At 61.1% G+C, this 25,387-nt stretch overlaps 3 protein-coding genes across 11 annotated transcripts; 1 reads left to right on the top strand and 2 right to left on the bottom strand.

Annotated features, from left to right (window-relative positions):
- Positions 1 to 12: 12 nt before the first annotated feature.
- TMEM259 (transmembrane protein 259) lies at positions 13 to 7,291 on the top strand. 3 transcript variants are annotated; one of them, XM_019744143.3, is made up of 11 exons: positions 13 to 497; positions 3,408 to 3,686; positions 4,213 to 4,312; positions 4,573 to 4,683; positions 4,887 to 5,009; positions 5,081 to 5,181; positions 5,282 to 5,339; positions 5,433 to 5,513; positions 5,601 to 5,733; positions 5,806 to 5,905; positions 5,990 to 7,291. In XM_019744143.3, the coding sequence occupies exons 1-11, from the start codon at positions 273 to 275 to the stop codon at positions 6,542 to 6,544; spliced, it is 1,866 nt and encodes a 621-aa protein (XP_019599702.2). In that variant the 5' UTR covers positions 13 to 272; the 3' UTR covers positions 6,545 to 7,291. The 3 variants fall into 3 exon arrangements, with proteins under 3 accessions (XP_019599702.2, XP_019599701.2, XP_019599703.2); XM_019744142.3 differs by having other exon boundaries at positions 5,430 to 5,513; XM_019744144.3 differs by having other exon boundaries at positions 123 to 497; positions 3,564 to 3,686; positions 5,430 to 5,513.
- GRIN3B (glutamate ionotropic receptor NMDA type subunit 3B) lies at positions 7,210 to 14,628 on the bottom strand. 3 transcript variants are annotated; one of them, XM_019744140.3, is made up of 9 exons: positions 14,151 to 14,628; positions 11,852 to 12,444; positions 10,527 to 11,559; positions 9,066 to 9,211; positions 8,875 to 8,990; positions 8,601 to 8,752; positions 8,126 to 8,290; positions 8,000 to 8,049; positions 7,210 to 7,800 (listed from the first exon to the last, which is right to left on the bottom strand). In XM_019744140.3, the coding sequence occupies exons 1-9, from the start codon at positions 14,574 to 14,576 to the stop codon at positions 7,392 to 7,394; spliced, it is 3,090 nt and encodes a 1,029-aa protein (XP_019599699.3). In that variant the 5' UTR covers positions 14,577 to 14,628; the 3' UTR covers positions 7,210 to 7,391. The 3 variants fall into 3 exon arrangements, with proteins under 3 accessions (XP_019599699.3, XP_019599700.3, XP_019599698.3); XM_019744141.3 differs by having other exon boundaries at positions 8,000 to 8,290; positions 10,527 to 10,923; positions 11,068 to 11,559; XM_019744139.3 differs by having other exon boundaries at positions 8,000 to 8,290.
- A 287-nt stretch (positions 14,629 to 14,915) lies between these two features.
- WDR18 (WD repeat domain 18) lies at positions 14,916 to 24,653 on the bottom strand. Of its 5 annotated transcripts, none has more exons than XM_019744146.3 (11): positions 24,413 to 24,653; positions 23,263 to 23,373; positions 21,691 to 21,824; positions 21,428 to 21,569; positions 20,748 to 20,891; positions 20,478 to 20,542; positions 20,255 to 20,379; positions 19,886 to 20,052; positions 18,963 to 19,031; positions 18,632 to 18,759; positions 14,916 to 17,962 (listed from the first exon to the last, which is right to left on the bottom strand). In XM_019744146.3, the coding sequence occupies exons 1-11, from the start codon at positions 24,620 to 24,622 to the stop codon at positions 17,824 to 17,826; spliced, it is 1,434 nt and encodes a 477-aa protein (XP_019599705.1). In that variant the 5' UTR covers positions 24,623 to 24,653; the 3' UTR covers positions 14,916 to 17,823. The 5 variants fall into 5 exon arrangements, with proteins under 5 accessions (XP_019599705.1, XP_019599706.3, XP_088648311.1 ...); XM_019744147.3 differs by having other exon boundaries at positions 14,916 to 16,979; XM_088792185.1 differs by having other exon boundaries at positions 23,263 to 23,459; positions 24,413 to 24,548.
- Between the last annotated feature and the right edge of the window lie 734 nt (positions 24,654 to 25,387).

The following is a 25,387-nucleotide window of genomic DNA, read 5'->3' as shown; positions in this document are numbered from 1 at the left end:
ACCCACCACACACGGTCCCGCCCGCAGGCGCGGCCAGGCTAGGGGGCGGGAGCCGCCTCCGGCCAGCCGCCGGCATCCCAGCGTTCTCCACCGGCGCAGGGGGACCGCTCTTGCCGGCGCAGCGACTCGCTGGCGTCAGCAGGCTGCGGAGGCGGAAGATGGCGGCGGCGGCCTGGCGGCCCTGAGGATCGCGGCGGCGGCGAGGGCGGCTGATGGCGGCTGGGAGGCACCCTTGGGGACCCGCGGGCCGTTAGAGCGCGACGCTGGGCGGCATGTCGGAGCACGCAGCGCCCGGAGCCCCGGGGCCTGGGCCCAATGGCGGTGGCGGGGGCCCGGCCCCCGCACGCGGGCCCCGCACCCCCAACCTCAACCCCAACCCACTCATCAACGTGCGCGACCGTCTCTTCCACGCTCTCTTCTTCAAGATGGCTGTGACCTACTCACGGCTCTTCCCGCCCGCTTTCCGCCGTCTCTTCGAGTTCTTCGTGTTGCTCAAGGTGACTGCGGCTCCGACCCCTGACCCTTGACCCCAGCGGCCGGACCCTCCTCCTAGGCCTGCTACCTCTGACCCCGATACTGTCCAGGACAGCGAAACCCTCCCACCCAGAGGTCTAGATCCCTCCCGTTCCCTTGGGGATCCTCACCTTAAGCGTGCCACCCCAGCCCCTGATCCCCTGGGAAGGCCCAGTCTCACTACTTGTGTGGCCCCTTATCCTGACTCCAGAAACTCACTCCCAACTCTCTCCAGGTTGCACCCTACCTCTGGTGACCCACCTCGGTGAGGCCTGGAGCCTGGTTCTGACTTGTTAGGGACCTCCTCCCGGTCCTGTGTCCCCTGACCATGCTGCCTGGGATCCTCACCCTGGGAGAACCCCCCCCCCCCGCCCCGCCCCACCCCACACTTCCCTTGCCTATCCTGGCCCAGATTGCCAATCCTGGGCTTCCCCATTCCAGACTCACTTTGACCCTCTCAGAACACACCCTGGGGCCACCCACCTGCATTGGAAGTACCACCTCCTTTCCCACCTCTTCCTTCTGCTCCTCCTGTCTTCAGTACTCACCACTTACTCCTCCACCAGTACCCCACTGCACCTTTCCCTTCTCTGAACTTCACGGGGATATGTGACTTAGCTAAGGTCAACTTGCCAGGATTAGTGGCAAAGTCACAGCAAGTGCTGCTACTCAGGAACCTCCTTCCCACCCTCCCTTGGGTGGCACAGAGGTTTCAGCCATAAGTGTGGCTTAGGAAGGACCTGCGTTGGCCTGGGTTCCTCCAAGAAGGGGCATCACTCAGGTGTGGGTCCAGACAAGGAGCTGGCCAGACGAGTGCCAGGGTTCTGGGTTCCTGAGCAGACGGGGCGCCCCAGTTTCTGACTGAAACTTCTGAGGAAGGGAGAACCAGCCTTTTAGTTTCCCATCAGAGTGCCGCTGGGGAGGGACTGGGGGTGCTGATACTGCCAGGCAAGCTTCGGGTCTCTGTCTGCAGAAAGGGGGCTGATGCTGGCAGTAGAGGCACTTGGTTTGTCAACCAGCCCCAGGGCCTGGAGAGCTGGGCAGAGGGCTGAGGAGAGCGGCTGCGGGGTCAGCCGTCTGACTGCTTCCTGTCACTTCTGTGGGTCTCTGGTCCCCCTGGACTTCACAACTCCCACCACCAGCTTGGTGGTCCCCAGACACTATGTTGGGGAGAAGGGCTGGGGTGCAGACTGGCCTGTGGGAGGCTCGTCTGGCTAGCCACACTGCTTCCCCCGGTAGCCTCCTCCCCTGGCAGAGGCCCCAGCTGTATTCTTGTTTCTGCATCTGTCTGCTGAGACCTGAATGCATGGGGCGACAATGTCTGTCTGCTGAGATCTCAGTGATGCTGTCATTTCTGTCTCCCTGAGGCACTGGCTGCAAGTGAAGGAAACAGTTCACATTTGCCCAAAAGGGATCTTGGAGCTCATGAAATTGGGGAGCCTGGAGTGGGCCCCTACAGCTTCAGGCATGGCTGGATCCAGGCATGCAACAGTGCTCTCTGAGGCGGAGCTTCTCCCCATCTCTCTCAGGTCACAGCCACTGTGGTTGGGCCGACTTTGAGTGGGTGACTTTGCCCAGGCCACAGACCATACTCCAAAGGGGGACCAGGTGGTCCACCGCTGGTGTTGGTACCACCCTTCAGGGCTCATGGCAGGGCATGGAAGGGTGGGCAGTCTGGTGGCCCCGCTAGTGGCTGTATGGCCATGGGTGGCTCACCACCCCCCTGAGCACCAGTGTCCCCATCATAGGGCAGGGAGGGGCTTTGTGCTCTGGTCTGTGATCCAGGCTTTTCCAAGCTGTGGTTCTGGACCACACATTCAGCTAGTCCTGGAGAGTGGGAATTTGGTGTGGGAGCATGTGGGGGTAGTCGGAGGCTGTGCTGGCCCAGCTGTGGGCTCACCCCAGTCCGGCTGAGCAACCACTGGGGATGATGGCTCCCTGACACCCATCTTTCCTGGGGAGGCAGGTGCCACATTGGGCCAGCTGGGCCCTTTCCCCAAGGGTGGGGCAGTGGATGGGATACACAGGTGTGACGCCCTGGACTTGGCCTGTTGTCTGGGAGGGTGACACTCAGCCATATGGGGCCCTGTGAGAAGTAAGAACATCAGATAGTGAGGTGGGCTCGAGGAGGAGGGTGTCCCTAAGTAGACCCACATGGAGGGCCCTTTAGACATACTTCTAACCAGGTAGAAGGAGCTGTTGGTGACATAGAGCAGAGTCCTTGCTTGGCAGTTCTAACATCAGGATGCTGGTTCTCTGTGGGGGGCCATCCTGCGCACTGGGGGGCACTGAGCAGCATCCCTAGCCCCACCCCCTGGATGCCAGGAGCACCCCCAGTGTGACAACCACAGATATCCCCAGTCCAGGGACAGAACAACCTGGGTGAGACCCCATGCTATCCCAGATTTACCAATGAGGAGACCAGGCAGAATGAGCGGGCCCAGCCCACTAGGGTTGGCTGTGTCCCTGTAGTTCCAGCTGGCCCTGCCAAGGGGAGGGGTTCAGGGGGCACCTGGCGGGCAAGGGAAGCTATTTTTAGCTGGTGAGGTCAGGGGCACTCTGAGGACAAGGCAGGGCATAAGGTAGCTGGGCAGCAGCGGGTTGCCCGGGGGTGGCAGCACCTGGGCTGGGCCTCCCAGGGCCGGAGCAATTGGTTGATGGCGCCATGTTCTCTGCCTGGTCCCCTGTCAGGTAGCCTCTCCTGGTGGGGGGCGGGGGGGGTCTCATCCTGGCTCACGCAGGGCAGGGCAGTCAGGGTCTTAGACCAGTGATACCCTTAGGTCCCAGGTTGCTGGGAGGGGCTGGTGTGGGCTCAGGGATTAGGGACATCAGCGTCCTGGGGTCCTCTTTTTTCCCCCTGAAGCTCAGGCCTTGCTGACCGCCCCCATCCCCAGGCCCTGTTCGTGCTCTTCGTGCTGGCCTATATCCACATCGTCTTCTCCCGCTCGCCCATCAACTGCCTGGAGCACGTGCGTGACCAGTGGCCGCGTGAGGGTGTCCTGCGCGTGGAGGTACAACCAAACTCCAGCCGCGCACCCGTCTTCCTGCAGTTCTGTGCCGGTGGCCGCAGCAGCTTCCCCAGCCTGGCCGCAGCGCCCGGCCTGGAGCTGGAAGAGGAGGACGAGGAGGAGGAGGAGCTGACCATGGAGATGTTTGGCAACCGCTCCATCCAGGTGAGCCGGCCATGAGCAGGAGGATGTTACTGCTGGGGAAGTTAGGGACCTCAGCCAACCCTGTGGCTCCTGTTGGGGTGGGACGGGGTGCTGTGCCAGGCAGACTCACCTGAAAGTGAGTGTCCTTGTTCTGGAGGTGCCAGGTGGTCCTGGGAGGCTCTGGTCTGAGAGCTCTGGTGGTCCTAGGTGGGGCGGGTGTATGGGGCCCACACCCTGTTGGGAGGGACATGCTTGTACAGTTGGAGGCAGGGGTCCCGTGGGTGAGGGGCCAATGTAGGCGGGCTGCAGGCAGCTCGGTTCCATTGATCTTTTTGTTCCTGGACCCAAGGCTTCGCCCCCAGCTTCAGGGTATAGACCCTCGGGTAAGAGGTCCTCCAGCCCTAGATGGGGAGGATGTTCAGCAGAGGCTGGGAGGTTACAGTGGCTGGGGACGGAGTGCATCTCCTAGGCAGCAGGAGAGGGGCCTCCGGGCCAGATCCCCTGGTGCTGTGGACGCACAGATGCCTTGCTTCCTACTGCCCTACAGTTTGAGCTGGACATCGAGCCCAAGGTGTTCAAGCCACCTGATGCCCCCGAGGCCCTGAATGACAGCCAGGAGTTCCCCTTCCCTGAGACACCCTCTAAAGGTATGTGCTGCTGAGGTGTCAGATGTAGTCACCTGGGGAGTCATGCCCCTGGCCAGAGGGGCCGAGTAGCGCTGGCTAGGGAGAATGACCACTCCAAGCTTCTATTTCCCCATCTGTCAGCAGCATGTGAGGCCGAGGGAGATGCTCCCAGGTCATGGCCCCCTCCCCTCCTGCCCCTCCCCGCCAGGACCCTCCTCTGTGAATGTGGTAGGAGGGTTTGGCCAGGGCTCCACTGGCTGACCGGTGGTGCCCACCCACAGTGTGGCCGCAGGATGAGTACATCGTGGAGTACTCACTGGAGTACGGCTTCCTGCGCCTGTCACAGGCCACACGGCAGCGGCTCAGCATCCCAGTCATGGTGGTTACCCTGGGTGAGTCCCCCTGATAGAAGGCCTGGGCAGGGGTAACCCAGAAGCACATGAGAGCAGGTCTGGGGGCCATCCCTGCTCCATCAGCAGGAAGCTATCCCCAGGCCCTGTCTCTCGGGGCCTTATGGTCACAGCACTGCTCCGGTGGGGTGGGCAGGCTGGTGGAGGCCTTACAGGCTCACCCATCACATGCGTTCTGCTTGTAGACCCCACACGGGACCAGTGCTTCGGAGACCGCTTCAGTCGCCTGTTGCTGGCTGAGTTCCTGGGCTATGATGACATCCTCATGTCCAGCGTGAAGGGCCTGGCTGAAAATGAGGAGAACAAGGGTGTGACTGGGACCGGGATGGTTGGGGGGTCCGGTGGGCAGACAGCTATACTCATGGCCCCCCCTCCACAGGCTTCCTGCGGAACGTGGTGTCCGGTGAGCACTACCGCTTCGTGAGCATGTGGATGGCCCGCACGTCCTACCTGGCTGCCTTTGTCATCATGGTCATTTTTGTGAGTGCCACGAGGCAGGGCTGGGCCGGGCTGGGCAGAGGGCGTGGGGCATCAGGTGGGCAGCCCCCCCCCCCCCGGCCTCACGCTGCCTCGCTTGCAGACCCTGAGTGTGTCCATGCTGCTCCGCTACTCCCACCACCAGATCTTTGTCTTCATTGGTGAGTCTCCCCAGCAGCCTGCGGGTGGGGCCGGCCCTGCCCCCAGGGGCGCCTCACGCGGTCTGCCCGCCCGCCGTCCTCTGCCCGCAGTGGACCTGCTGCAGATGCTGGAGATGAACATGGCCATCGCCTTCCCCGCGGCACCGCTGCTGACTGTCATCCTGGCCCTCGTGGGTGAGGACCCCTGCCTGCCCTCCTGCCTCCCTGCCCCACCCCCACTCCCACTGTCCCACCGGGGCCCCAACCGCCAGCCTCCCACAGGGATGGAGGCCATCATGTCAGAGTTCTTCAACGACACCACCACCGCCTTCTACATCATCCTCATCGTGTGGCTGGCTGACCAGTATGATGCCATCTGCTGCCACACCAACACCAGCAAGAGACACTGGCTGCGGTGAGTGCCACAGGGGTCCAGGTGGGGCAGGGTGGGGTGTGGGCGGGCAATGCCTCACTGTGTCTCTCACAGGTTCTTCTATCTGTACCACTTCGCCTTCTATGCCTACCACTACCGCTTCAATGGTCAGTACAGCAGCCTGGCCCTGGTCACCTCCTGGCTCTTCATCCAGGTGAGGGGCCCCGCCTACCCCACAGTGTGGCCTTGTGGGGCCTGGTACTGGGCAGGGCCTGACCTGTTCCCCTCTCACCCCCAGCATTCCATGATCTACTTCTTCCACCACTACGAGCTGCCAGCTATCCTGCAGCAGATCCGAATCCAGGAGATGCTGCTGCAAACACCACCGCTGGGCCCAGGCACCCCCACGGCGCTGCCTGACGACCTCAACAACAACGGGGGTACCCTGGCTACCGCCCCTGACCCTGCTGGCCAGCCCCCTGCCCTGGGCCCTGGCTCGGCAGGGGTTGGTGGGGTCCCCGCGCCTGTGGCCGAGGCACCCAGCTCTCTCGTGGCTGCGGCAGCCTCTGTGGCCGCAGCAGCCAGTGGGGACCTGGGCTGGATGGCAGAGACAGCCGCCATCATCACAGATGCCTCCTTCTTGTCTGGCCTGAGCGCCTCCCTCCTGGAGCGGCGGGCAGCTGGCCCCCTGAGCCCAGGTGGGGGGCTCCCTCGGGATCCCCAGGCCCCCCTGGACAGTGCCCTCCCAAACGATTCCTCATCACCTGACACGGCCCCTCTGGCTGCCGGGGTGAGTGGGCCCAGCCCTGAGTCCATGGCCCCAGCAGATTCGCCCTTGGAGGCTGGCTCCTGAGTCCTGGGCAGCTGAGCACCTCAGTCCCTGGCTCTCCAGGCTGGCTGGGCGTGACCTGGCTGGGGCCCTCGAGGGATCAGGGAGGCAGTCACCAGTGTCTCTGGGACTGCCCAGCTTGTGTTGTGGTGTTGGGGTCCATCTGGTTTGGTTAGGGGTGGGCTCCTCTTCCCTGGGCTTGTGCCTGCCTGTAGCCTATCCCTGCCACGTTTGTAGTGGGCCCCCTCAGCCAGCACATTGAGGCAGGCCAATGAACCGGGGCAGGAGGTGGGGGCGGGAACTCCATGGAAGGTTCTGGAAGGGGCTGGTGAAAAGTCTGGAACGAGTTGTACCTGGGCGCAGAGCCTGAGGCAGGTCTCTGAGCCAGGTCAACATGGGCGGGGGTCGGCTGCTCGGCTGGTGCTCGTCGTGCACAGTGCCTTTTCCACGGCCCCTGCCCCCGCGCGTGCGTGCGTGCGTGCGTGCGTGCGTGCGTGCGTGTGTGTGTGTGTGTGTGTGTGTGTGTTCGCGCGCGTTTCCCCGCGCGCCAGGGCTGGGGTCCAGGGAGGGCAGGGCTGGTGCCTCCAGCAGGGGGATGCCAACGGTGAAGGCAGTAGCGGGGCAGCGATAGGGGCCAGCCGTGCTGGGGCGGGAGAGCGGCCAAACCAAGTGACTCCGTGAGGACTGCGGAGCGCGCATTCCGTTCTGTTTAATTGCAGTGTACGAAATTGTGTTTGTATATAGAATAAACTTGACAGCGCCCGGCCAGCATTTGCGCGTGCGCCCAAGGCTGGGACTCTTTGCGCAGGCTCCGGGTGCGGGGGTCCGTCCGTGGGCGGGGCGCGTTGGGGCGTCGCTGCCTCTCACCCGCTCAGCAGGTGGAGGCGTCACGGGGCGGTCCCAGGCGTTTCCGCGTAGGCCTGGAGCAGGTGAAGTGGTCAGTCTGGGCGCCGCCCCGGAGTTGGGTCAGGAGCTGCTCGCGTCGCAGCAGCGCCTGGCGCAGCTGCCTCCGTGCGCCCGCGATGTGCTCTTCCAGCTCCTTCAGCTCGCCGGGGCGAGGGGCACCCGTGGGCAGCGCGGCGGGCGGCCAGCCATCGGAGCAGAGCCAAATGGGGCTTTCGGCCGGCCCGGCCCCCTCCGCATCCCTGTCCACAGCGGCCAGGGCTGGCTCCAGCAGGAAGCGCACGCGACGCTGCTTCACTACGGCCCGGCGCACCCGTGTCCATCCCCCCGTGCCCTCGGGGGTGGCTGGCATGTCCTGCTGCTGTTCCTCCGGACCCCTAGGGACGGAGAATGGATAAGACTGCACCAGCGTTCCCCGAGGAACAGGGGCGGACCCGCTCTGCCCTTTGGGATGGAGGTTCCTGATGAGGTCCCAGGCGGTGGGAGACGGACAGAGCAGTCCGGCCCTAGGGGAGGTAGGGACTGAGGAGTAAAGTGGCCGGCCTGGGGGGTGGGAGCGGCTCCGGGGCCTTTTACCTCCGTTCCGGCCTGTCCGGTGGCTCCGAGTTGAGGGCGCGGTGTATTCTCTGCGAGCCAGACAGAGGTTGGGTCGGGTCGTGTCGGGAGGCTGCCCGTGCCTTCCCACCCTGTGCCGGCCCTCACCTGGCTCGTGTGTAGCCAGTACTGCAGCCTGTTGCCCCTTCGGATGCGTGGCAGCGCCAGGCGGTAGAAGACATGCTCGCCCAGCAAGCTGAGCAGTGCGCTGCCCAGGCCCAGGCAGAGCAGCACAAAGAGACCCGAGAAATGGTAGATGCCCATCTGGAGGGTCTGGGGTGGGCAGAACACAGCCACAAGCCCTTCACGATCATGACAGACCCTCGGGAACCCTGGCCTGGGGAGGAAAGGGTGGGCCAGAGACGGGGGCCTGGGGCTGTGCAGCTGGATTGGAAGGTTAGGGCTTCATGTTATGGAGCAAGGTTTCATGGAGAAGAGGGCACGAGCTGGAGGATGAATAGGAGGGCACAAAAGCAAACACATGTCTTGGCAATTAGCAGGGGGTTGGCCACCTCAGTAGAGGCCCACGCAGGCTTAGAGCTCCCACATCTACTCCCACCCTGTGTCCCGGGCCCTGCCCCACCTCTGTGACGGCGAACACCCGCTTCCCACAAGGCACCATCTTGTACCACTTGTCATGCAGCAGATCGATGAAACCGGACGACTTGTAGCGGCTGATGAACTCCGACAGGTTGGAAGTGAGTGGTGAATTCTGCGGAAGTCCAATGCCATAGCCTGAAGGAAGCCAGGGGTCTGGTTGGGACCAGCCAGATGCAGTCCCTGGCGAACTGTACCCACCTTGTGCCATTAGTGGCTCTCCGCTGCCCCAGGATCACTGGGTCCAGGAGGCCCCTCACCTTCTATGGCGAAGGGTTTGCCCACCGTCAGCAATTTGCAGTCGGCGTCAATGGAGACCTCGTAGTCCAGGAGCGACTTGTCCATAATGAAGGCGTTGAGTTTCGGAGGGTCGCTCCTGCAGGGTGAGGGGAGGGGGTAAGCATCCGCCTAGGGTTGGGGGGACCACCCCGCCCCCCCGCCCTGGCCTCACGTGAGCATGGCGACGCCGTGGGGCGTGGTGGGCGCACTGTGGCGCCGCATGTGCGCGTGCATCTCTGGGAAGCTCTTTTTGATGTAGGCCTCCGCACTGCTCTCCCACACGGTGCCGAAGCGGAAGCCCTGGGACGGGTGGTGCAGCTGCGGGCCAGCGACTGGTCAGCGCCAGGCCGCCCCTGTGCCCCCACCCAACTCTGCTCTGTCCCCCCCAACCCGGGCCCAGGACGCTTAACCAGCGTCGCCACTCCACGAGGCTGACGTGGGACCGGGTCATTCCCTGTGGGGCCGTCCTGGGCACTTCTGGGCCCCCCACCCTTGCAATGTCAGGAGCACCCCCAGTGTGACAACCACAAATGTCACCAGATATGGCCCATGGCCCCTGCGGGCACACTTGTTCTAAGAACCCAAACATCCATCTCCAGTCACTCCTGGCCTTGAAGTGCAGACCTCTGCCTCCCACCACCTCCACAGCTCCCCTTGGGGTCACACAGGAGTCCCAAGCTGGGCCACATCCAAAACCCCCTCCCCATCTGCCTCCTAGGTCTTCCCACCCCAGTCAGGACAAATCGTTCTTCCTCCTCTCCTCCTCATCTCCAGATCTTGCCCTGCAAATCCTGTAGGCTCAGCTCACCTTCAGAACACCCAGAACCAGGCACCGCCAATCCCTCACAGCCCCCACCCCCCACCCCCCACCCCCAAGGTCCCATCACACATTCCACCAGTCTTCCTGGCCCAGGGAGTTCCCTCCCCCTGGTCTCCATGCGGCCGAGGATCTGTGCAAACTCCTACTCAATGAGTGCGTGACTGCTCCCACGGGGCTATAGCACCACCAAAAGCCACAGGAGCTGGATTGAGCCTCTAGCGCAGTGGCATTTAGAACTTGCCCATGATAAAAACACTACCTGTGCTGTTCTCTGTGGCTGTTGAGCACTTGGATTTAACTAACTTGATTTTAAAATTAGTCACACCTGGTGAGTAGCTAGCACATCCCACAGCAGCATCCAGGTTTTATGGGTTTACAGAGGGCATATGGGGGGACAGGGAAGGTCCTGCCCCACGGCCTTTCTTTAGATGGACTGTGCCCTTGCCTCTCTGATGTGTACATAAAAGTCCCTCAAATGTCACCCCCTCCTAGAGGAATTCCTGAGCCCTATTTCAGGAAATGTCCCTCCCAGCACTCTTCTGTTCCCATTCTGCCTTATTTTTGTCCCTGTGTGTTATCACTGTTTCACATACCAACAGTTTTGTTTATCTATCTTGAGTCTTGCCACGTCCAATTCCCCCCCCAGGGATGGGGATCTTCACGTTTTGTCCCAACTAGGTCCCCAGTGCCTGGCACACCCTAGGTGCTCAATAAATGTTTGAGGGAGTGGATGGGCGCATGCGGCTGGATGTCGGACCCAACAGTGGGTGTGAGCGACCTCCCAGTTCTGGCCCCGCCCCTGCGGCTGCCCACCTTGGGATCGTGGATCCCCGACAGCTCCTCGAAAGTCTTGTCCCCCACCATGACGGCGGCCAAGTTGGCTGTGTAGCTGGACAGCACGAGCAGGCAGAAGATGGCCCACAGGTTCATGAGCAGACGCCCTGTGGGGCACTTGGGTGTCTTGCTGGACACGGTGCGTCCAAACAGGATGGCGTAGCAGAGGTTGAGGGCTGAGGAGTAGGAGAAGACGGTGCCGCGGTTCCGGCCGCGGGGAGTGAGGCCGTAGGGGCTGCGCCACTCGTAGAGCGTGAGGAAGAGCGCGGTGAGGTGCAGGGCTGCGAAGACACCCAGCCACATGGACCAGTGCAGCGGCCACATGAAGGCTCCAATAGGTGACGCTGTGTCACGTGCGCGCACCATGATACCCAGGCTGGTGGAGAAGAAGGGGCTGCTGAAGTCCACCACCTGCGAGCGCGCCGAATTGATGCTGAAGCTGGTGACCGCCATGTGTGCCCTGCCAGCCAGCAGGTCGCCCACCAGCCCGGTCCAGCGGCCGTCCCGCAGGGCACCGTACTTGCCATCGCCCACGATGTACAGCTCGAAGTCGAAGGGCGTGTCCTCCGCCAGGCGCTCCAGGAGGTCTATGCAATAGCCATAGCAACACTTGCGCAGGGCACGGGGCACCGAGCCATTGGCCAGCGCAGCGAAATGCGCGTCCAGGGTGGCCGAGTCGTTGGTGCCAGGGGCCAGGCACAGCTGCCCCGCCGGGCACTGCCCGTCTTCATCTGGCTCTCGGGCAAACACAAACGGGTGCTCCACCAGCGTCACTACGCGCAGCTTGGGCCGTGCCTGGACGCCCAGTGGGGGCGGGGGCCGCCCAGCTGCGCCCCTGGGCTCCAGCTCCAGCCTCCCGTCCCGCCAGCTGCCCAGCGTGGCCCAGGCTGGGGTGCCCAGCGGATCCTGAAGCAGACTCCACACCCGGAAGTGCCGGGACATGTGCACCTGGGAGGAGCTGGTCACCCACACTGGCCCCGTGCGGCCCTTGAAGGATGTGTTGCCCAGGAACCTGGCAGGAGATGGGGGGCAGGCAGGTGTCAGGCAGCGGGAGACCCCCCCCCAACAAAGCTCAGACCCCGCTACTCCATACTCTCAGCACACATCCCGACCACAGTGGACGCTGTTGCGTCCTTCCCACACCAGATCCCCTTCCCAGGCTCTGCTCCCACCAAGACAGGAACAAAGCTGCCATTTTGTGAGGGCCACAGTTCCTGGAACACAAGTGACCAATAATGTTGCCCGGGGCAGAGGTGGCTCCATGTGGGGGCTGCACACCCTTCCCAAACAGGGTCCTTTCTCACCGTGCCAAGAAGCGGCGGGAGGACTTGGGCCCAGCTGGCTGCAGGTCGTTGCAGTTGACTGTGGTGGGAAGGAGGGTGTGCTCCGGCTGTACACGGGCTGCACTGCCCAGCGCCTGTGTCACCAGCTCTACTGCGTCGTGGATGGCAGCCTCCAGTGGGGGTCGAGCCACCTCGCCCAGTGCCAGCAGCCCAGGTGGCAGGTCCTCGGTGGGCAGTGCATCAGCAGGCAGTGGCGTGCCCAGCAGCCAACGGGGCCCAGGGGGCACGGCCTTCAGCACCTGCTGGGCTGGGGCCACATGACAGCCAAGGAGTACAGCTGCAGGTACCGGACCTGAGCCCCCCACTGGCGCCCCCAGCGGGGCCAGACGGGCCTGCAACCCTACATTGCCCATGTCCGGCCTGCTCAGGTCCAGCACGAGCTTTGGGGCCCTGCCAGCCCGGCTTGTCCAGAGGGCCACCAGGCCATCAGGGTCCCGCACACGGCAGAGGGCCAGGCCAACGTCCTCCCAGGCATGTGCCCGCAGCACAGACACCAACACGTCAAGCAGCATCTCTAGGGGGCTGGCCCAGTCCAGTTGTAGGTGGAACGGGTTCTGGGAAGGGGGTGGTCACAATCAGGGCTGGCAACCTCCATGTCCCCTTTCCCACCCACATTGGTAGTTGTTCAATAAACAGATGTTACCTTGATAACTGGATCTTGTGCCTGCCTCCTTCCAGCCCACTCCTGCTCTAACCCCTTTTGTGGCTCTCCACAGCCATCAGCACAAACCCCAGCCTCCCTGGCCTGACATTCAGGGCCTTCTCTTGTTTCTCTGGCCACCCTGGTAGCACTTTGAGGCTTTAGGCATGTGCCATTCCCCATCTGGAATACCTTCTTCCTTCTATGCCAGCCAACTCCTACACATTCTTCAAAACCCAGCCCCATTGACTCCCCCCACTCTGTTTAGACAACCCCATCCCCCATGCAGAACCCTGGCTCCCCCTTTGGACTCTCCCAGCCTTGAGTCCCTCACTCACCACAGACCTGAACCCACTCAGCCCTCCCACCTAGGGAGCCCCTGGAGGGCCCAGGACTGGGGTTCCCTGTTTACAAACTGACTGATGCCCTCATGCTCAGAACTAAGCCAGAGTGCTTCCTCTTAGGACCCTTCCCCTCCTATATATCACTCCAGGCAAGCCAGGGGCTGAGGTGCCCAGTAGCCCCCAGAGAGTTTTCCTGGATTTGCTCAGCCTGTGAAGGATAAGACAGCTTTGCCCGACGTTGGAGGTGGTGAGGTGTTGCCGGCATAGGGACAGGGCGCCCAGTGCTGGGGGACAGTTCCTGGGCGGTCAAGCGAGTCCCCACAAAAGCCCCAGTTCCAACTGCAGGGACGCAGTTCCTGGAGGCGAAAGCAGAGGGTGCCACAGGCCCTGATTTGGGTCTGGCATATCTCTCACTTCGAGGAAGCAGGGGGACCCCAGCGGGTCTCAGCACAGGGACAGCAGGGTCAATGGGACCCTGGCCTTCTCAAGGGTCAGGGACTCCCCTCCCTGAGGAGAAGGCAGGCCTGAAGGGGGTGGGTTTGGAGGGAGGGAGGCTGCTACCAGCCCCCATGTCCCCGTGTTGGGCCCCTCCCTGCTGGCCCTGGGAGGAGGGGTGTCTTTGCTTGGGTCACAACAGGGTCCCCAGGGCCCTGCCAATCATCCTTCTCTCCTTTTCCCATTTTCTATTTTCGTCCCAAATCAGGGCCTAAGGTGGGGGTGGAATCTAGAAGAGAAAATCAACTCCAAGGAGTCGTAGAGGATGGAAAAGGATGGAGGGCTTTGGAATGACTAGGTGACTGGTGACTCAAGAAGGGCAACCCCGGGAGCGCGAACAAGGAACCCCGCTTCCTCTTCGTAGCCCCGCGATCCTGCCTGGTGGGAACCAGGAGGCTCCCTCAGATCTGGAAGGGCCGCGCACAACGAGGGCTATGGGTCCTGGGGGCGAAGGGGACAGGGACATCAGTGGCGAGACTTCACCACCAAGGCCCAGGGAAGGGGTATGCACGGGAGTTCCATGCCCCAAGGGGGCATCCTATGGGTTCGGCCATCCTGGGTTCCAGAACCGCATGGGTCCAGGGCGCCAGGTCCCCGCGCTCCTGGGCCTCTGTCATCCAGACTCCCGGGCATCCCCGGGACTCCTGCATCCGCCGTCCAGAAGTCCGGGTCCCGAGCTCCCCAGGGATTCCGGCCTGGGACCCCCATTGCCCGCGTCCCAGGGCCTCCCTCATCCGCACCCCGGGTTCCCATGCGTCCTGACGCCCAGCGTCGCGCCTACCGGGGTGCCGAGCGGCGCGCGCGCCTCCCGCCGGAGCACGCTGAGCACTGGGGTCTCAGTGACGGCTGCCAGGAAGTGCAGCTGCAGCAGCTCGGGCCGCGCCTCGGGGAAGGCGAGCACCGCCACCACGCCCGGCTCCGCCAGCGTCTGGCACAGGCCGCGGGCCAGCGAGGCGGGATCGCGGGCGGGGGGTGCGGCGGCCACCAGCTCCAGACTCAGGTTGTACGGCATCCGCGGCGCCAGGGCAGCCCGGGCCAGGGCGGCGCGGGCGAGGGCGCGGGCGGTGGTCGTGCGGGGCAGAAGGACGCCCAGGCGCACGGAGCCCCCCAAGTGCGCCAGGACGCCGCACGGCTGCGGGTGGCCCCCGGCGGGCCCGGGACCCAGCGTCAGCGCCAGGGCGAACCACAGCGTTCGCACAAACTCCATCCCAAAGTTGCCGGCGGGAGCTGCGGGACGGAACTGCTGGTACCACGCTCTGGGGGCGGGATCCCCGCCGACCCAGGACACTCCCTTCCCCGCCCCCGCGGGCTGGAACACCCCTCCATGCCCAGTTCCGCCGACCTGTTCCCGCCCTCACTCCCTCCCAGCCCCCCAATGACAGGGACCCACTAGGGAAGAGTGGGACCCACTATCCAGGGCCGGGAAACGGAGGCTCAGACGGCCAGGCAGCGCGGGGTCGGGACATAACCATTGCTCTTCCCCACTGTGCCAGCGAAATTCTCTCTCCATTCTACAAATGAAGACACCAAGGCTCAACACCAGGGAGAGAATTTGGTCAAACATTCATTGTTCAGTCAGAAACACTGCAACCCAAGAGCGTTCAAGATTTGTCTCCATGGTCACACAGCATCCCCTCACCTTCAGTTAGAAGTGTCTACCCATACCAACCCATGTGAGTGTGCTCCAACATCGTGTGCACTCTGGGGAAACCGAGACAAGTGTATCTGATGGGAACCTAAAGGATAGATCTCCTGCCTTGTAGCTGTGGGCAGGGAACTTGGACTAGAGAACTGCTCTTCACCCTTCAAGACCCAGTGCCAAGTGCCCTTGCTCTGATAAACATTCCTTGCTTGTCGCCCAAAAAGATGTAGAGCATCCCACACACACATCTAAGCTTCCCCTGCCTACGGTAACTTCATCTTTTTATCTGCTTTATTTACTGGACATCACTCCCACTCAACTCTGGGAGAGCAAGGGTGGGTCTAGCTTGTTAACTGCTGTCTCCAGGGCTTGCATAGTAGGAACTCTGCAATTGATTGTTGCTTGAGTAACTGCTCAGAGGACACTTGATTACATCACCCTCCACTGCTCAAGAACCTTCCATAGCTCCCTGCCGTCTGCTAATCCCCAAGCCTTCCGGTGTTCTCTGGGACGCCCATCAAACGATCTGGGGTTCCTGTGGCCATGGCATACAGCAGGTGCTCAATAAACATGGGCAGAATCAGGGCCACCAGCACCCTGCATGGAATTCTCATCACATCCTCCCTGGGGTGGGTGTGGGGCTAAGACAGAAAAAAACATCTTCCAGACACCTTTAGGGTGCAAAGCAGCTGCCAGGCACAGAACGTCCCAGCTCTAATGAATGAATAATCTATACTTGTTTTGTTTTCCACACAAACACATTCCCTTTTGAAGCCAGTGTTTAGGGGGCAGGAAAAACACTCCATTAAATGAATAAAAATTCCAAGTGCCAGCCAGCATTAAGGATAGACATTTGTGAGGACTGCAATGAGGACTAGGTGGCTGGATTCCAGGTGACAAGGACCCCTCGTCCAGTCGCCTGGCTAGGTCCCAGCAGAGGTAAAGTCCCCAAGGATCCCAGCTTTTGGGACCCTCCGTGTCTGAGGCTGCCATCATGGCAGGGAGTACCCCTAGTGCTGGGTGAGGTAAGGGTTCTAATGTCCTCAGGGAGCACCTTGGCCTCATCCCACCCTGGGGTACATGACATGAGCCCTCAGAAAAAGGGACCTGTCCTGGGTAGGGTCCTCACCCTCATCCCACCCCCAGAAGAGACTCAGATGGTCAATCGACAAACAATGGCCTTCTGTGTCTGGCCTCTCACTGAGCATGCCCTCAAGGTCCTTCCACCGTACAGCAGGTGTCAGAATGTCCTTCCTTTTGAAGACCGGTCTGGATGAAGTACATTGTTTATCCATCCACCCATGGGCGGACACTTGGATTGTTCCCACATTTTGGCTGTTGTGCATACACTGCTGTGAACACAGGTGTGTAATCTTCAAGTCCCTGCTTTGTCCTTTTGGGTGTCCATCCACCCAGAAGTGGGAGTGCTGGGTCACATGGCGATTGTTTCATTTTTTGAAGAACTGCCAGACTATGTCACAGTGGCTGCCCAACCAGCTGTGTGAGGGTCCACTTTCTTCACCTCCTCTGACACTTGTTTTCTTTGCAGTGAGGTGCCATGTCACTGTGGTTTACACAGAAAATGCCAGCCACAGGAGTCCCCGTGAGGATCAGGGGGTGTCAGCATCTCCCCTCTGGCAGTGACGCCCAGGATTTGGGGCTAAATTCTACAGAGCAGCACATACAACTCTTCTAGACCAGATTGTTAAGAGCACCACATCCTGTGCGCTACTTGTGTCACATGTCAGCTAGGCACAAGCTCCCCAAAGCTCCTTGCAGGCCCAGGATGGGGGACACCCCCTTTTAGAGATAAAGAAACTGAGTCTCAGAGCCAGACACGGCTTGTCTGAGGCCACATGGTGATTTCAGGCAGGACAGGGATGAAGTCAGTGGGCTGTGCCCTTACTTCCGCGTGTTGTCTGCAAGGAGCGTGGCTGCCTGGCTGACCTCTGAGCCCTCCTTCGTGGCCTGCAGAGGGAGGAAGGGTGACCTTCCAGGCCCGCACTGGGGACAGTGTGGAAGTGGAAGCCATTTGCATGTTGATGCTTCCCCCACACCCCAAAGCTGTGGGGCAGGCACCCCATCTTCCCTGCCCAGAGCACCCCAGCAGCTGAGGGTCCAGTGTGCTGTTTGGGGGTGGGGGGAGGCTCTGCTCCTGGGAACCTGTGGGGAAACAGCCACCCCCAGGGAAAGATCCAGACCCAGGGGAGGCCGCTGGACGGAGGACAGGATCATGGCGACCTGCCAACTTAGTCTGGGACTGACGAAACACTCAGGCAGCAGCCCCCATCCAGAACTAGCCCCACATCTGCTTCCCCAGCAGAGGAGTAGGGGCACATGTGGATGGGCAGGGGCGCCCTCATCAGGGACAGGGCCCATTGTCAGGCCCTGGCAGGTAAGGTGCCCCTTGCGGAGCGCGACCCCATCCAGAAGCTCCCCCATGTCCTGGACTCTCTGCAAATTGACCTCCAAGGACCCAGTGTTGTTGACTGTTGGCCACAGACCCCGCTCCATGTGAGAGAGACGTGGCCCCCATCAACCAGCAGTTCCCTTCATTTGGCATGGACAGCACAGCCCCAGGTACCATCGTGTCCGTGCCCCCTGGAGACAGGTACAGAGGGTGGGCCAGTGCAGTCCCTGGGCATCCTGCTACAGTACAGCTGGACCACTTGCTGGCGAGGACAGAGCCCCCGGGAAGGATGACACAAATTAGCCTAAAAGCATGAACTCGGCACTGGCTGCTGGCTCAAGGCTGGAGTTATTACAGCGCCCACTAAATCACACAGATTTTCTGGATCATTAAGTAGGGCTGTCAGTGGGGGGTAGCTTTCTGGAAGGTTCCGAGGGCAGCCTTAGGGCCGATGCGTCTGGGCTGGGCTCCAGGTGCTGACTGGCAGCTGGCAGTGTCTCCCGGGCAGTGGGGGCGCCTGGTCTCCTTCAGGGCCTTGACACTGAGGAGAACATTGTGGTCAAGTGGACCAGGTGTGTGTCCCTCCAGGGGACTTCAACCCAGAACCGGCCATCACCCCAGAGCCCGACTTGACCCAAGTGGAGGGGACCCTTGCTGGCTATCAGGACAGGGCCAGTGTGACCACTGGTCCCTGAACCACTGCCACCCCTGGCTACCTCAGCCTGCAGATGAGGCTGCCCCCTGCCCCAGTCCCCTCCCATGGAGGGCGGCCTGGCCTGTGCTGTGGTGCAAAGGCACTGTGTGACAGACGAGTGTGTGGAAAGTCTGCGCACCACAGCTTCTACACACTGGATGTTTAAAAGTTGGGCTCTGATAGCCCATGCCTCAAGGGTCCTGGACCCCAGTCTGGGACCCAGGACAGCCCTCAGCACACATGGAGGCCCAAGGAGGACAAGCTTTTAGGTCTTTTGTTAGAAACACAATACCAATATGACACAACAGACACCAGTGGTCAACACTCAGACAGAACGATCCCTCACAAGGGTAACAATCCAAACATGAGTGGGCGGACGACGGGCTCGGGTGGGCAGCTGGTCCCGGGGTCAGTCCGCTGGGTCAGCTGACCAGACAGATGGAGTGGGACAGACGGGATTGCGACTTGGCCCAGAGGCCCCAGGCCAGGGGTGGGGATCCCGGTACCCGCACTCACTTGGCCGGCCGGGTGATGATGCGGGTGGAGAAATCGAAGAGGTCTCGGTTGATCTTGCGCAAATTGCGCACCTCATCCTCCAGCTCTGTCACACGAATCCGCAGCTGATCCTGACCGCCCAGCACACTCTGGGGAGGGGCAGGGGCTCAGAGCGGAAGGGACTTGGACACGCGGACAAAGGAGGGGGTTCTCCTCCCCAATAAACAGCCCCTCCCCACCTCCCTCCAGATACTGCCCTCCTCCGGCCTGGGCCCTGCCCCTTCTCTATGGCCCCATCTATCAACCCCGCCCAACACTCCCCCAAACCTACCCCACTGCCAGCCCCGCCCACCTTTTCCATCGTGCTGCACATGACCGCATGCAGTTGGTCCAACCGCTCCAAGTAGCTGGGCTCTGAGCCCTGCAACGAAGGGACTGCGTCAGTGACCTGGGGGCTCACCCATGCCACTCACATCACCCCAATGGCGAGGTAGGTGTCATCCTGACACCCGCTCAGGCGGGAAGACTAAGGCTCTGAGAAAGGGTCACCAGTTGCCTGGCTGGGCGTGACTTCTCTGTGGAGGCCACAGCTTCAACCCCACATCCAGCAGGAAGCAACGTGCAGACTCCTCAGATCTGCTTCCTGCTGCAGGACTGTACCCCACAAGGCTCAGGGGACAGCAACACTCAAGGCCACACCACAGGCATGGGACTGGGGTCAGGCTTTGGGGGATGTGCAGAAACCAGGATCAAGAAGGCTCCAGAGGATGACCAGGTGGCACGTGGGCAGAGCCCAGTGAGCTGGACAGATGCTGCTGCAGCAAGGGGGCTGCCCCAGGGGCCTGGGCACCCCTGGGGGGCATATGTGATTCCAGGACATGGAAACAGGGCAGAGGTGGATGGAGCACAGCCTGGCCCAGCCCCGGCCAAAGACAGGCAGGTGGGCTACCCCCAGAGGGGAACAAGGTGAGTCCCAGGGGCGTGAGCGCCATCTACTGCCCTGCTGGAGAAGGCACTGAACACAAAGTGCCTCTGGGCATGCTCGCTTGGGAGTGCTGTGGGAGCCGCTTCCACTCTGGAAGGTTCTGGTGCTTTCTGAGGTCAGGGGGGGCCACTAGGCTGGGCTCAGCCACATGGTCAGAGGGACCTTCTCACTGAGGGTGTTATGTGGAGGGCCCTCGTGGGTGTCTGAACAAAAACCCTGGGCAGGAAGCAGACTCAGAGGGAATGCACACTGCAGAGGCCCAAGGCAGGGACACCTGTTGTGGGACCTACCTGCTGGTGGAGGCCCAGGCGCAGGGCGAGGGCCCCACGGTGCTGCTCGTCCCCATGCTCGGCACCCAGCAGGTGCTTGTTGAAGTGCGGCAGCGGCAGGCTGGGCCTGAAGTCGGAGCTTAGCATACTGAGCGGCGCCAGCATGATGGAGGCGTTGGTCACTGGACCTGCAGTGGGGTGGGCGGCTGCTCAGGAGGCCACAGCTCCCGCCACTCCTCAAACCTACCCCCTGTCCAGGAGTGGCCCAAAACCTTTCCTCTGCTTGGCCCCGCCTCCCAGCACCTGGCCCGCTGGCTTTGGACACGTGGCTTCACGACCTCTCGCTCTCCTGTCCTCATTCCTGAGCCCCCGATCTTCCCCCAGCCCCACCTTTGAAGGTCATCGTCCTGATACACTGCTTGCTCTGGACGTCCCAGAGGCGCACAGTCTCATCATGTGAGCCAGAGAGCAGCACACTGCCGTCAGTGGACACAGACAGGCAAGTCACCTGGTTCCTGAGGATACAGGCCCGATAAACGGTGTTGCAAATGACACCTCACACCAGGAGAAAGAGAACAGGGCTCCTTTCCTGCTCCCCATCCGGTCCCCGCACCTGTGGCCTTTGAACACCTTCCCGCTGTCCTGTTCCGGCTGGAAGCTTTTCTCTCTCTGCCCAGGCTGCAGAGGCCAAGGAGCCAGTGACCAGAGGGACACTGTGGCACCTCAGCCCCGGGGAACCCAGGGTACTGAGGGTGCTTGGCCAGGGCGGAGCCCGCTGGGCACAAGGACCCAGGCAGGATGGACGGTCCCAGAGCCTTTGGAGGATGGACCCTGGGTATCCCGCCACCCCCTCCAACCATGAACCCAAGCACCTGTCACTCACCCAGGTGCAGAGGTCAACCTGGAAGATGGAGCCATCGCTGCCCCCACAGAACATGTGATGCTCAGCTAGGTCCATGGTTACAGCCATGACGCTCACATCAAAAAGCACTGAGAGCAGCAACTCGCCAGAGGAGATCTCCCACAGCTGGGGGCAGGTGGGGTGTGGGATGGGCACTCCATGATACCAGGGTCCCAGTGGGGCGGGGGTGCTGGTCTGAGAGCTGGGCAGCCCTGAGTGAGAGACCCTGGATCCCATGGGACCTCGGACAGGAGCTGTCACCCCGGGGTTTCTTGGGTTTGGGAGACTTAGCTTCCCTGAGACACAGCTCAGTTCTTGTGCCCAGGACCCCTTGCCACTACCTGCTTTAGAAGCTGTCAGCCATGGATTCTGCCCCCCACCTCCCAACAGACAAAGACCCAAGGGTTGCATGCCCTCAAATCCCTGAGGTTTAGCCAGGGAGCCGCTGGGCGCAGGCTGCCAAGTGGGAATTTCCGAGCCAACACGGGCCTGGACTGTCCACCCTCTGGATGTCCTTGAGGCTGGAAGCATCAGGGGATTAAGAGCTGTCTGGAGCCGCCAGCCTGGGGGGAGCAGGTGATTCACCACCTCACGTCAGCCAAGAACCTGCCAGCCACCTGGGCTCAGCTGCAGATCCACTGGGGGGGGGGGGGGGTTCCTACCTTCACTGTCTGGTCCAGTGAGGCAGTGGCGACCCTGGCCAGGGGCCCCCCAAAGCCGCAGTGCAAGTCTGTGATGGGGAGGGTATGGCGGGACCAGATGTGCCGGGGGACCGGGGTCCTGGAGGGGTCCACCTGCAGCACACTGTGGGAGGAGTAGACTCAGGGGAGAGGATCCTTGCCCTCTCTGCTGAGGCCTTGCTAGCTAGAGGCTGCAGACCAGCTGCTCCACAGCAAGGCGTGGGCTGTTAGGGTTGGGATGCTACCTGCACAGGCTCCACACCAGCACCAGGCAGTCCTTGCCCCCTGAGAGGAAGTAGCTGCTGTCTCCTGTGAACCGCAGGCAGGAGACGTCCTGATAGTGACGGCTCAGGATGACAAGGAGGTTTCCCGTGGAGACCTGGGGAAGGGGACACATTGGATCAGGGCAGGAAATGGGCCACAGCACCTGGCCCCTCAGCTGCCAGGTCACGGGAGCATGAGCCTGGTCACTGCACCAGGGCTTGAACCACCCAAGGAACCCCACCCAGCACAGGGTGAGGGGTTGTGTGGCTGTTGTCCCCAGGTAAGGCAGGGACAAATAATAAGGCTAGTGAGGGAACAGGTCCCTAGGAGCAGCTGGACCCAGGACAAGCAAGAGGGCGGCTCCCAATGGTGATTCTGTCACAGCAGGAAGTCACAGTTTTCTGGGCTGGCTGTGAGGGGCTTCAAAGGCAGGTCTGGCAGGAGGGACTAGGGGTGGGAACGTCTCTTGCTGTGAAACCTGGGAAAGGGGAGTCCCAAGACCAGCAGGAACCCAAGAAGTTAGGTCTATGGAAGACGGAGGATCCCAGTGGCAGTGATGTGAGCCTATCACATGACACATGGCAAGGGTTACGTAGCATGAGAGTAGGACAGCACAGATGCTGTTGTGAATGGAAGTGTGTCCCCCAAATAACTACGTTCACGTCCTAACCCCTGGATCCTCAGACCTTAATTGAATACAGAGGCTTTGCAGGTATAATCAGTTCAAGTAAGGTCACACAAAAGTAGGGTGGCCCTAAATCCAACAACCAGTATCCTTAGAAGAGGCAAACTTGGATACAGATGCACAACTGCTTACCCCACAGCCCCCACCCTAAGGATTTCCAGCCTCCCCCACCCACTCAGCTGGGGGAAAGGCCAACAGGGGCAGCTTATGGGAGCCAGGGTGGCTGGCTGAAAGCCCTGGGCCTGGGCTCCTGCTTCTGGTTGGCCGCGTTGGATACCCCCTCGGGGTCACAGCTCATAGTGGTCAGAAATTCTCCAAGAGGATGGGTGAGCCAAGGCCACACAGCAACCCCCACTCACCAAGACACACCCTAAGTGTCCCTCATCATGGAGGGGTAACCCCCTAAAATGTGCCCCATCAGGCCATGGGGCACTGCTTTCTACCATGCCCCCTGCTCCAAGCTGGCAGAGACTAGGGCAAGAATTTCTCCCATGATGGGAAAACTGTGAGGGGCAACTATGGCCCGAGCAACTGCTTCCTAGTTTCGGAATCAGGACTAAGGTCTGAAGGTGCCAGGGCGAAATGAGGAAGCCCTTCCCATCTCTGTGGTCCTTCCATTGTTCACCGAGAACTCAACTCTCTCAGCATAATTTTGGGGGAGGCGCCCAGGCTGTTTTACAGGTGCAAACAAGGTCAGGCAGGGAACACAACATGGTGACACCCACCTTCTGGCCACAAATCCTGACTGTCTGCACAGGAGGCTCCCCTCAAACATACCTGACTATTGGTTAACAACACCATCGGTGGTCTGATAACCCAGTGGCCCAGAGATCAAACCCCACAACCCGGGCTCTGTGCTCATGCTTACCTCCCACAGGTATGTGCTTTCTGCAATGCCCGCCAGCACATAGAGGCCGTTGGGCGACGTGGTCAGACAGGTGACAGGCCCGGGGCACATGATCTTCTGCTGGAGCTGGTCCTACAGGAACATAAGAAGCCTCTGAGCTTCATGCAGAACTCAGGAGCTGGGGGCAGTGAGGAGAGTGGGAGGGGGCGCCCAGGCATCTGGTAAGTCCAAGAAAGCCAGAAAGAGAAGCGGAAACAGGGATGGTTTGAGCAATTCCACAGTTCAGCAAAGCAGCATTACATTCCAGCCGAGGCTTTGCAGGCTGGAGGTAGAGGTTTGAGGATCCTGGAATAAAACCAGGATGGTACTCCATCTGGGTGGAGGGCCAGAGGGTCCCTCTGGGCATGGGGATGGGCAAGGTCCAGAGGGTCCAGGAGGGGCATTGGGGCTGGAGAGCACAAAGACCAATCGGCTCGTTCCCCAATGCTGCCTTCCTAAGGTCCCACCTACGACCATGACCTTAGTTTCCAAAACTCTAAAATGGGAAAACTTTACGAATGGTCTGTGGACCGCACCAGACAAAGCCAGGGAACAGTTTACCCCAAGGAATGTCAGCTAGTACAAAAGGGGAAGCGAGCAGCTGCAGGGGCTGTATTTTGTGGTTGCTTTAACAGGAAACACCGTGGACCCTGATGAGGAAGGGTGGTATCTTTTAGGGGAGCATAAATGCAAGAGGTTCCGGGCTACCCTTTCAAGGGGGTTCCCCAGGCCTCAGACCCTCTCTCCAAGCTGACGAGAACCACGGAACCTCAACTGCAAACTCTTCTTTTAAATTTCACGCCCATTCGTGCACAGTTCCCCTAAAGGTCTCCTCACCTCCCCAACCCTTCATGTGCTCCTGCACGGCTGCCTCAGAGACCCGCCGCTCAGCCCCTCCAAACAGCGGTCCTGAACTCTGCGCGTGCGCCTCAACGGATCCCACCCGCCCCGGGGCACGCGCCTCCCTCCACTGAAAAGACCCCAGACCCGTGCATGCGCAGAGCACCCTAAATGGGCCCCACCCCCGACACACACACATCCAATTCAGTGCAGCCCCCACCGACAGCAGTCTAGGGAGGCCCGCGCCCCCGCCCCCACCCCGCCAACGGAGCCCGTGCCCGCGCCGCCGCACCTTCCGCTGCAGCTCCCAGGCGCTGATGTAGTTCTTGCCCAGCTGCGCCGCCAGCAGGTACTCGCCATTGAGCAGCGCCAGGCCGCGGGGCCCAGCCTGGCCACCGCGGTATGTGAGCAGGTTGGCGCCTGAGTGCAGCTCCCACACAACGCAGCTCCACAACTGGGCGGACGAGTCTGTACACACGGCCACCTCCATGGGCGCCGCCATCTTCCTCCCCCACCACCCCGGACGTGCGTCATCACCAGCGAGACGCGGGAGACTGCACCGCGCAGGCTAGAGCGGCACCCACGTTGCCGCGCCCCCGTGGCTGGCCAGCCAGCGCGTGCTTACGTGCGCGGGGAGGGGGCTTCCCTGTGAATTGGAATTTTTATCTCCGCTCGGCTGCGAGAATCAAGGGGCGGTGGCACCGCCTGGTTGGAGATCTTGGAAGGAACCCTCTTTTAAAACTGGATGGAGAAACCAAGGCCCAGGGTCTCCTGCGAGCAGTTAGTAGCTTTAGAGCCTGGAAATCTGGCTTGACCATTTCCGCTGGGAACTTTGGGCCAAGTGACTCAACCTCTCGGATTTTCTTTTTTATAATGTGCAAATGATAAAGTACCGATCTCACAGGTCTAAATGGGACAGTGTATGTAAAGCACAGACTACATATCTGACATAACATACCTAGCTGGCACTCAACATATGTAATTAAATTGGTTTTCCCGGATCCACCGTCGGCCTCCCCCTGGACCCCTTTTCTTTGAGGGCCACAAAAATCTACTTGCAGCCCAAGCAAGTAGGGAGCACCTAACCCCAGGTTAACAGCTGCCACATCTTAAAACAGCGTATTTTAAAATACGGAATTATTTGACAATCTTTGAAAAGGGACAAATCACTTAAAAGTCGAGACCTCCAGCTCGGGAGACTTGGCTGTCCGAGGCGGTGTATCCACAAGCAACACTGGGGGTGCTGGACCCAGGGTGCTTGCAACAG

This window comes from Rhinolophus sinicus, chromosome 15 (genome assembly GCF_057876585.1).
Source record: "Rhinolophus sinicus isolate RSI-liver-muscle chromosome 15, RSI-T2T, whole genome shotgun sequence".
Taxonomy (NCBI): Eukaryota; Metazoa; Chordata; class Mammalia; order Chiroptera; family Rhinolophidae; genus Rhinolophus; species Rhinolophus sinicus.
The sequence above is the reverse complement of the archived record's forward strand: the minus strand, read 5'-3'. Positions and strand labels throughout refer to the sequence as shown.

Excerpts from the sequence above, each read along its gene's own strand:
- GRIN3B (XM_019744139.3), bottom strand. The coding sequence starts at position 14,576 with ATGGAGTTTGTGCGAACGCTGTGGTTCGCCCTGGCGCTGACGCTGGGT. Across the intron at positions 8,991-9,065 it reads CACGGCGTCGCCATGCTCAC|GAGCGACCCTCCGAAACTCA; the intron begins GTGAGGCCAGGG and ends CTCACCCTGCAG. Across the intron at positions 8,753-8,874 it reads CAAACCCTTCGCCATAGAAG|GCTATGGCATTGGACTTCCG; the intron begins GTGAGGGGCCTC and ends GGCTTCCTTCAG.
- WDR18 (XM_019744146.3), bottom strand. The coding sequence starts at position 24,622 with ATGGCGGCGCCCATGGAGGTGGCCGTGTGTACAGACTCGTCCGCCCAG. Across the intron at positions 21,825-23,262 it reads AAAGCACATACCTGTGGGAG|GTCTCCACGGGAAACCTCCT; the intron begins GTAAGCATGAGC and ends CCCCTTCCCCAG. Across the intron at positions 19,032-19,885 it reads GCCTGGGCCTCCACCAGCAG|GGCTCAGAGCCCAGCTACTT; the intron begins GTAGGTCCCACA and ends CCTTCGTTGCAG.
- TMEM259 (XM_019744142.3), top strand. The coding sequence starts at position 273 with ATGTCGGAGCACGCAGCGCCCGGAGCCCCGGGGCCTGGGCCCAATGGC. Across the intron at positions 4,313-4,572 it reads CCCTGAGACACCCTCTAAAG|TGTGGCCGCAGGATGAGTAC; the intron begins GTATGTGCTGCT and ends GCCCACCCACAG. Across the intron at positions 4,684-4,886 it reads AGTCATGGTGGTTACCCTGG|ACCCCACACGGGACCAGTGC; the intron begins GTGAGTCCCCCT and ends TTCTGCTTGTAG.